Source organism: Rutidosis leptorrhynchoides, chromosome 10 (assembly GCF_046630445.1).
Source record: "Rutidosis leptorrhynchoides isolate AG116_Rl617_1_P2 chromosome 10, CSIRO_AGI_Rlap_v1, whole genome shotgun sequence".
Lineage (NCBI taxonomy): Eukaryota > Viridiplantae > Streptophyta > Magnoliopsida > Asterales > Asteraceae > Rutidosis > Rutidosis leptorrhynchoides.
In genome coordinates, this window is record NC_092342.1 from 267,825,918 (window position 1) to 267,835,796 (window position 9,879).

The window sequence follows — 9,879 nt, forward strand, 5'->3', positions numbered from 1 at the left end:
GATTCCCCTTAGCTCGGTAACGTTTAATCATTGGTTTCTGAACCGTGAACGCGAATCTTAGATATGGATCCATAGGGTTTGACATCCCCACTCGGGCTAGTCGCGCTAGCATTCAACGGGTGTTTAATACTTCGAGGACAAATGCACTCGCCAAATGCACTTTTAGGGGGTGATATACATACGTTAAGTCTAGTTACCGGGTGCCCACGGTTAAGCATATACTTTCATACTGATTTAAACTGCTGATTGAAGCACTGAAATCTCGTGGTCTACATTACTTTACTGATTACAAACTATAGCTCACCAACATTCGTGTTGACTTTTAAGCGTGTATTTCTCAGGTGCTTAGACGATGTTGCTTCCGCTGTTAGAATTGTTGTCTTGGTGTTATAGACTTGCTGTTATGAACCTGCTGTGTTAGAGTTCCGCTGCATTACTTAGAGATGTCTCAATCATGGAACTTTTCTTTTGCATTCGTAACTTACGTTATTTTCAAACAATGTCTTTGTAACGACCTTTGGGTCACGTACTTATGTTTATGCTTCTATTCATAGGAAGCACGTTGTCTTTTGTAAAACGCTATATGCAAAACTGGTTTTCAAACAGCATATAGTGTTGACCTTGTAATGATCCTGTTGTTGATGAACCGTACACGATGGTTTTGTACGGGGCGTCACATCTCACAGCCATGTTGTTAGTTCATATGCATTGTCAATATTGTATATCGATAGTTGGATTGGCAGAAAACTTAAGAACTAATTTACATTAATAGCTTTTGTTTTAAAGAACACAAAAGCAAATTCTGCATAAAACCTCATAAAAACTAATTAAACTAGTTCAAATACACAAGCCATACTAGCAAAGTAGCCCTTGATGTATAATGTATTCTTCCTAATAAACTAAATCACCAAAAAGTACTTTGAAGTGAAAAGCTAAATATATTGGTTGTATCAGAAAAGTAGTATTTTGTAGTTAACATATATGATTAGGATTAGGATTAGGTTATGAAAAGGCCTTAGTGTAGAAGAACCATTTGGAAGCATCGGGTAAGTGTCTGGCGATGGCATGACACAGTTTTCACCCGCAAAGTAGATAGTTCTTGGCAAAGCCCAACCGTAGTGTAATGTGAATGTTTTGTGGTCCTTGGCTAAAAGTATCTCAGTTGAGACCGAGCCCACTTGATCCTTGTCTGCGCTCAAAAGCTCGGTGTTAAAGTAGTCTATACCCCAAAATAGGGCTACATCATCTGCACAATTGAATTGGTGAAGAGAAAGATCAGAAGGTCAAAAATAGAGATATCATGATTCATCATATATGTTATAATAATAATAATAATATAGATATGGATAGTCAATTTTGGTGTATACATATAGTCAATTTTGGTACACAAAGTATGTATTTTTATATTGAGATTTTAGGCTATAAATACTCATGAATGCAAGCATTAAACTTGCACCATTTCTCACACTTACAAAGTGTTTCTTTCTTTCTCTCCATTATCATCTTTGTTCTTACACTTCATTATTAGTATTCTAAATCAAGAATCAAATCACTAAAGGTAGTTATAAGCCTACTGAATTATAACATCAAGAATCAAACCACTAAAGGTAGTTATAAGCCTACTGAATTATAACATCAAACCACTAAAGGTAGTTATAAGCCTACTGAATTATAACACGTTATCAGCACGATAATCTTAATACTAAATATGGTTGGCTCTGCCACCAAAATGATATATGGTCGGTTATACCACCAGAATGATATAGGTCGGTTATACCACCTGAAAAAAATATATGGTCGACACTGTCGCCAAATTTTCATTTATGTTTACTAATATTTATATTTTTGTTATATAACATTTATTTATGATTGCTTACACATGGTCGACACTGTCACCTACTTATCATTTATGTTATATTAAATTTATGTTTAATGTTTATATACTTATGAATATAAATTGACTCTAATTTATCATGATGTTTGTTTTAATTTTTGATAATAGAAAATGTCGAATCTGGAAAAGCTTAAATTTACTCCTTTAGAATCAACTGGAAACAACTACATGCCATGGGTTATAAAAGTAAAAATGCATCTTAAATCAATGGGCATTCTTGAAACCATAAATGAAAACAACACTTGTTCTGAAAAAGAACAAGCTACGGCATGTTGCTTTATTCATCAACATATTGATGAATGCTTACAAAATAATTATGTGACTGTAGAAGATCCCCATGTTTTATGGGAAGGTCTCAAAAGCAGATTCAATAATCAAAGAGAAATTTTACTTCCAGCTGCAATGGAACAATGGAGAACATTAAGGTTCCAAGACTTTAAGAAAGTAAATGAATACAGCTCAGCTCTGTATAATACATGTTCACAACTTAAATTCTGTGGACATGAAATTAGTGATGCAGACATGATGGAGAAAACTTTCTCCACAATGAATGCTGCAAACATCACAGTGCAAAGAAATTTGAGAATGCTAAAGTTCAAAACATATCCTGAACTTAATTCATATCTCTTAGTTGCAGAGCAAAATGATGAGCTATTAATGAAAAATCAGCAATCCCGTCCTACTGGTACACTTGCAATCCCTGAAGCAAATACTGCAAATAATTATAAACAGGGACAAGGACGCGGGCAAGGTCGTGGTTATAATAACCATCACCATCATCATGCCAAAAGCCATAACTATGGTAGAAACCATCCTTATGGTAATGGTAATGGGCGTGGACGTGGTCGTGGTCGTGGCCGTGGTGGTCAAAGAAATAGTAATCCACGAAAATATAAATATCAACCACAAAACAAGCCCATTAAACAAGATGTTGAAGAAAATTCTTCTAAAAATTCTGAAGAATCTTGCTACAGATGTGGTAGAATGGGCCACTGGGCTAATACTTGCCGAACATCTAAACATCTTGTTAAGATGTATCAGGATTCGCTGAAAGGTAAAGAAAAGGAAGTAAATTTTGTGGATAATATTGATCCAACAGTCACTGAGAAACCATCTGATTTATATGAAGATTTCTTGAATGTTTAAGTTGTGTGTCTTTTGAAAAATAAACGATTTAATATCGTCTGTCTTTGTCATTATGTTTGCTAAATGTTTCAGTACTATCTATTTGCGTTTAAAATATTGTGTAATATTAATGTACTCACTATTTATTTCTTATATATGAAGTTCAATATGAATTTTGCTGGAATACAACATCAATCAAGTGGTGGAGATCTCTGTATAGCAGACAGTGGAACTACACACACTATACTTAAATCCGAGAAATATTTTATTGATCTAAAACCAACGGAAGGAACTATACATACAATATCAGGACCTGCTAACTTGATAAAAGGTATAGGAAAGGCAAATTTCATACTACCAAATGGTACAAAATTTTTAATAAATGATGCCTTATTTTCTCCCAAGTCAAGCAGAAATTTATTGAGTTTCTCCGACATATACCTTAACGGGTATGATTATCAGTCAGTGACAACAGAAAATGAGAAATATTTAAGTATCACTGACAAGAGTCATGTGGTTGAAAAACTGCCAAGACTTAGTTCTGGATTACATTATACACATATAAATGTACCAGAAATACATATGGTAGTTAACGAAAAATATATTGATCCTGGTGTATTCAGTTTATGGCATAACAGATTAGGCCATCCAGGATCAACAATGATGAAAAGGATTATTGAATGTACTCATGGACATCCACTAAAGGATAGAAAAATCCATCATGATACAATGGTTCCATGTACATCTTGCTCTCTTGGAAAATTGATAACTAGACCCTCACCACTTAAGGTTGAGAAAGAATCACCAATGTTTCTTGAAAGAATTCAAGGTGATATATGTGGACCAATTCATCCACCATGTGGACCATTTAGATATTTCATGGTTCTAATAGACGCATCTAGCAGATGGTCTCATGTTTGTCTGTTATCAAGCCGTAATGTGGCATTTGCAAAATTTCTTGCCCAAATTATTAAATTGAGAGCTCATTTTCCTGATTACACCATTAAAAGGGTGAGACTTGATAATGCTGGTGAATTTACATCTCAAGCATTTAATGACTATTGCATGTCTATAGGAATTGTTGTTGAACATTCTGTTGCTCATGTGCATACACAAAATGGTTTAGCCGAGTCATTGATTAAACGTTTACAGTTAATCGCTAGACCATTGATAATGAGAACAAAACTCCCTGTATCTATATGGGGTCATGCAATTTTACATGCTGCTGCATTGATTCGCATCAGACCAAGTGCAAGTCATAAATATTCCCCCCTACAACTTGCTTTTGGTCAAGAGCCAAATATTTCCCATCTTAGAACATTTGGTTGTGCAGTGTATGTTCCAATTGCGACACCACAACGTACAAAAATGGGTCCTCAAAGGAGGTTGGGAATATATGTTGGATATGAAACATCTTCAATATTAAGGTATATTGAACCTATGACAGGTGACGTTTTTACAGCACGTTTTGCTGATTGTCATTTTAATGAAACATTGTTCCCTAGATTAGGGGGAGAAATGAAAAATAAAGAAAATGATGTTTCATGGTGTGAACCTCAATTAAAGTATCTTGATCCTCGCACAAAAGAATGCGAGACAGAAGTTCAAAAGATAATGCATATACAAGAACTTGCAAATCAATTGCCTGATGCATTTACAGATACAAAAACGGTGACAAAATCATATATACCAGCAGTAAATACTCCAGCTCGAATTGAAATTCCAAAAGCTGGCAATAACGTCACTCATGAATCTTTGCCACGTCAGAAACGTGGAAGACCAATCGGTTCAAAGGATAAAAATCCTCGAAAAAGAAAATCAGCTGATAATGAAGTAAAAGAAAGTGTTCAAGAAGAACCACAAATCAGTACTCCTACTGCAGAGGAGATTAATGATGTCAATACAGAAATTGCAATCAATTATGCATATTCAAAAATATTATGGAACCGAAATGAAATGAAAAATCTTGATGAGAAATTTTCATTTAATGTTGCATATGACATCATGAATAATGATGATGATCCAGAACCAACATCTATGGTTGAATGTCAAAATAGACATGATTGGGCTCAATGGAAAGAAGCAATACGAGCTGAATTAGAATCACTCAATAAAAGAAAAGTTTTCGGATCCATCATTCTCACTCCTAAAGATGTGAAACCTGTAGGATACAGATGGATTTTTGTCCGAAAAAGAAATGAGAAAAATGAAGTTACAAGGTATAAAGCTAGACTTGTAGCTCAAGGTTTTTCTCAAAGACCGGGAATTGATTATGAAGAAACTTATTCTCCTGTTATGGATGCAATTACTTTTAGGTACTTAATCAGTCTGGCAGTTTCTAAAAATTTAGAAATGCATCTCATGGATGTTGTGACTGCTTATCTATATGGATCACTTGATAGTGATATATATATGAAGATACCTGAAGGATTTAAGGTACCAGAAGCATCAAATGCAAAACCCAAAGAAATGTATTCGATTAAATTACAAAGATCTTTATATGGGTTAAAACAATCGGGACGTATGTGGTATAACCGATTAAGTGATTACTTGATAAGCAAAGGGTATACAAATAATCTTACTTGCCCTTGTGTTTTCATTAAGAAAACAACATCTGGATATGTGATCATAGCTGTTTATGTTGATGATCTTAACATCATAGGTACAAATAAAGAGATCCATGAAGCCATTCAACTTCTAAAGAAAGAATTTGAAATGAAAAATCTCGGAAAAACCAAGTATTGCCTTGGTTTACAAATTGAGCATATGCCTAATGGTTTACTTGTACATCAAACAACATATACTGAAAAGATTTTGAAACGTTTCAATATGGACAAGGCAAAACCATTAAGTACTCCTATGGTTGTTAGATCACTCAATGTTGAAGCTGATCCATTTCGTCCATGTGAAGATCAAGAAGACATTCTTGGACCAGAAGTACCATATCTTAGTGCAATTGGAGCTCTTATGTATCTTACAAATTGTACAAGACCTGACATTTCTTTTGCAGTTAATTTGTTGGCAAGGTTCAGCTCTGCTCCTACCAAAAGACACTGGAATGGGATCAAACACATATTTCGATACCTTCGAGGAACTACTGATTTAGGATTATTTTATTCTAACGAATCAAAACAAGATTTGGTTGGTTATGCAGATGCAGGTTATTTATCTGATCCACATAAAGCTAAATCTCAAACTGGATATGTATTCCTAAATGGAGGTACTGCAATATCATGGCGTTCTCAAAAACAAACACTTGTTGCTACATCGTCAAATCATGCCGAAGTGATTGCATTACATGAAGCTACTCGAGAATGTTTTTGGTTGAGATCAATGACACAACTCATTACTGATTCTTGTGGACTAGAACGCGATAAAAGTCCAACAACTATCTATGAAGATAATGCAGCTTGCATAGCACAGATGAAAGAAGGGTATATCAAAAGTGACCGAACAAAACACATACCACCTAGATTCTTCTCATACACTCAAAATCTCATTAAGGACAACCATATTGAAATGAGATATGTGCAATCTAGCAAAAACTCTGCTGATCTTTTCACGAAAGCACTTCCAACTGCTATTTTCAGAACACACGTTCATAACATTGGCATGAGACATGTTCAAAAGATGTAACAGCTGAAGCGATGTCTACTTGAGGGGGAGTCAACTCCATACTGCACTCTTTTTCCCTTAGCTAAAGTTTTTTTTCCCACTGGGTTTTCTTTAGCAAGGTTTTTAACGAGGCAGTAATTTATAGTTGATCTTCAACAAAATAAAATTGCTATCCAAGGGGGAGTGTTATAATAATAATAATAATAATATAGATATGGATAGTCAATTTTGGTGTATACATATAGTCAATTTTGGTACACAAAGTATGTATTTTTATATTGAGATTTTAGGCTATAAATACTCATGAATGCAAGCATTAAACTTGCACCATTTCTCACACTTACAAAGTGTTTCTTTCTTTCTCTCCATTATCATCTTTGTTCTTACACTTCATTATTAGTATTCTAAATCAAGAATCAAATCACTAAAGGTAGTTATAAGCCTACTGAATTATAACATCAAGAATCAAACCACTAAAGGTAGTTATAAGCCTACTGAATTATAACATCAAACCACTAAAGGTAGTTATAAGCCTACTGAATTATAACAATATACAATTTTATTACAATAATAATCTTAATCTTTGAATGAAAAAAACTTGGGAGGTTCATTGAAAATAGTTTTTCGGCAACTTTCAAACATGTTTGATTTGTGAGTACCATTCCCTTTTAGCTAAATTATTGCTAACTTTTGTGTTTAATGAGCAGAGTGGTTTGTGCGTTGCTGCGGAAAAATAGTTCCTGCTACCATAAACCCAATAAAAATAATTTTCTTTTTAAATAATATAATACAGATTAATAAATAATAACACCATGCTGACATAGACGTCCCAAAACAAAAAGAAAAAAATAAGAAATTACCAAAATACCCACACTAATAAACAGTACCAAACGGCAATGCTCGATGGGTAAAACGACACTAAAGATGGCAAGTATTAGTATTGACTGCGGAAAATGGTTCTTGTTATATACGATAAACTTAAAAATAATAATTTAATTTTTTTTTAAAAATAATATATTACAGAGTAATAAATAATTACACCATGCTGACGTAAACGTCACAAAGCAAAAAGGGAAAAAAAAAATGAGGAATTACCAAAATACCCCCACTAGTGAACAGTAGGAAACGACGCTGATCAGTGGGTAAACGACACTGAAGATGGCGACTATTAGTGTGTTTGTAAATATAAATAAATAAATTATAAATAAATATATTTACCTGAGATGGTATTTACCTGAGATCCCGGCCGTATGGAGCAAAGTAGAGTTGAAACTATAAGTTGTTGTCGGTTGACTGAAACCAGGATGGTGAACCAAGATATTCCAATTACTATAATTTCGGTTGTAATTTAAATTCGTAACCGTTAGTTTCACCCTCCAATGATCGGCATAGTTGGTTTTGATATGCCAGTGGACTCGAAGGGGGCACATATGATCAGTGCATCTTACTGTGTCCAAACTATTGATAAACTCTGAACTACTAGAACCACTGTTCATCATACAGACATATACTGATATAAATTTGAAACAATTAGTTATATTCCTAATAAAAGTAAAATATATGTAAACTGCAGATTACTACTTCACCTAATGCAGGATAATGTTTTCTTGTCTGCTGGTCTGCATCCACAGCTGCATTGAGGGCATGTCGTAATTTCGGGGCTATAAAATGTTGATAATGAAACACAACATATTGGTGTTCTATTAGCGATATAACTAGAGTATGTGCATGTTGATTTCCATGTTCCTGAAAAACCAGAAATCCACTATTAAAACTAGCCTCATTTGGTCCGAGTGTTGAAGAACTTTAATTTACTCGCCGATTAGTCTGTCAAACTCGGGATTACTTAGAAAATCGGTCAAAACTTGGAATTTCTCGGAAAATCGGTCGAAACTTGGAATTGCTCGGAAAATCGGTCAAAATTGGTCAAAGTCAAACTTGGTCAACATCTGAGTACTTCCTCAAAAGTCCTGACCGAGTACTCCCCAGAGTAGCAATATGTACGACGTTGTTTGATCTTAGTTCAACCTTTAGTATTAAGGTGGAAATGTGGTACCATTTCATTAGGAATGGGTCGACTGTGTTGTGTATATCTTTACTAAGTAACATCTTTTTTTCTTTTTTTTTTCTTTTTTTCTTTTTTTCTTTTTTTTTTTTTTTTTTTTTGCAATAAGGGGACGGGACAAAGGGGGCGAAAGGTTACTCTAAGAATACTATGTAGTAAAATTGTTAAGCAATAATGCACTAATTATAAAACATTGAATACAAAAGTGTTTGCAGCTCAACCCAGCCAGCTTGTCCGTTTTGACATGTGCTGAAATTGACCTGTTTCGATCCAAACCCGTTTAACTGATCCAACTCGGTTCATATGTAATAACTACTTTGATCCAGATAACATAGTAACGGAATTATATCTTACTAAAAACTTCTTCTTCTCTCAGTCCTCCAGCAACAATAGAAGCAGTCGGTTGAGTGTCTTCAATAGAGCTACAAGTATAACCAGGACCCGGTGCCAACAAAGTAAGATTTACAGGCATCTGTAAAGACACATTTCCTTGTATGTTACCAACAATAATCTCAAACGACGAACATGATTCTTGGGGATTAATAGCCGAAGCCGAAAGAAGACCACCACGACAGCAGTTTTCAGGCGAGTTAACAGACTGGGTGCCGGGCATCAGATCAACGATCTCGGGAGTTTGCATACAGCTATGCGGTATCTGATCTTTGAAATTAGAACAATTACCTCGGTGCGTCGCAATAGCACCGGATATGGACCAGATTATTTCATGGTTAGCCCAGGTGAACCCCAACTTCCACCCTGGCACGTCTACATGGCGATATTGATAGTAGTTTTGGATACTCACCCTTGCCTGCACAGTTCAAGATGATAATTAGTTAATTACCTAACATAACGTATTCGTTTGTGGACTAAAGAAGGAATTGTGATAATAATAATAATAATATAATAATAATAATAATAATAATAATAATAATAATAATAATAATAATAATAATAATAATAATAATAATAATAATAATAATAATAATAATAATAATAATAATAATAATAATAATAATAATAATAATAATAATACTAACTATGTAGCCATCAGGCGTCCACTGAAGTATGTTGAAAGTTACTGTAACGTTCCCATTTGGGTCCAACGGGTCATAACAATCTGCAGTAAAATTAACAACTGTTAAGTAATAAAGAAAATAAGTTCGCGAATGGTGAATATAAA

The 9,879-nt window shown here is 34.3% G+C and overlaps 1 protein-coding gene across 1 annotated transcript; it reads right to left on the reverse strand.

The window, feature by feature from the left end:
* Nucleotides 1-950: 950 nt before the first annotated feature.
* On the reverse strand, nt 951-9,374 carry LOC139871650 (COBRA-like protein 1). Its single transcript, XM_071859369.1, has 4 exons — nt 9,054-9,374; nt 8,221-8,380; nt 7,869-8,122; nt 951-1,246 (listed from the first exon to the last, which is right to left on the reverse strand). The coding sequence occupies exons 1-4, from the start codon at nt 9,337-9,339 to the stop codon at nt 951-953; spliced, it is 996 nt and encodes a 331-aa protein (XP_071715470.1). The 5' UTR covers nt 9,340-9,374.
* Between the last annotated feature and the right edge of the window lie 505 nt (nt 9,375-9,879).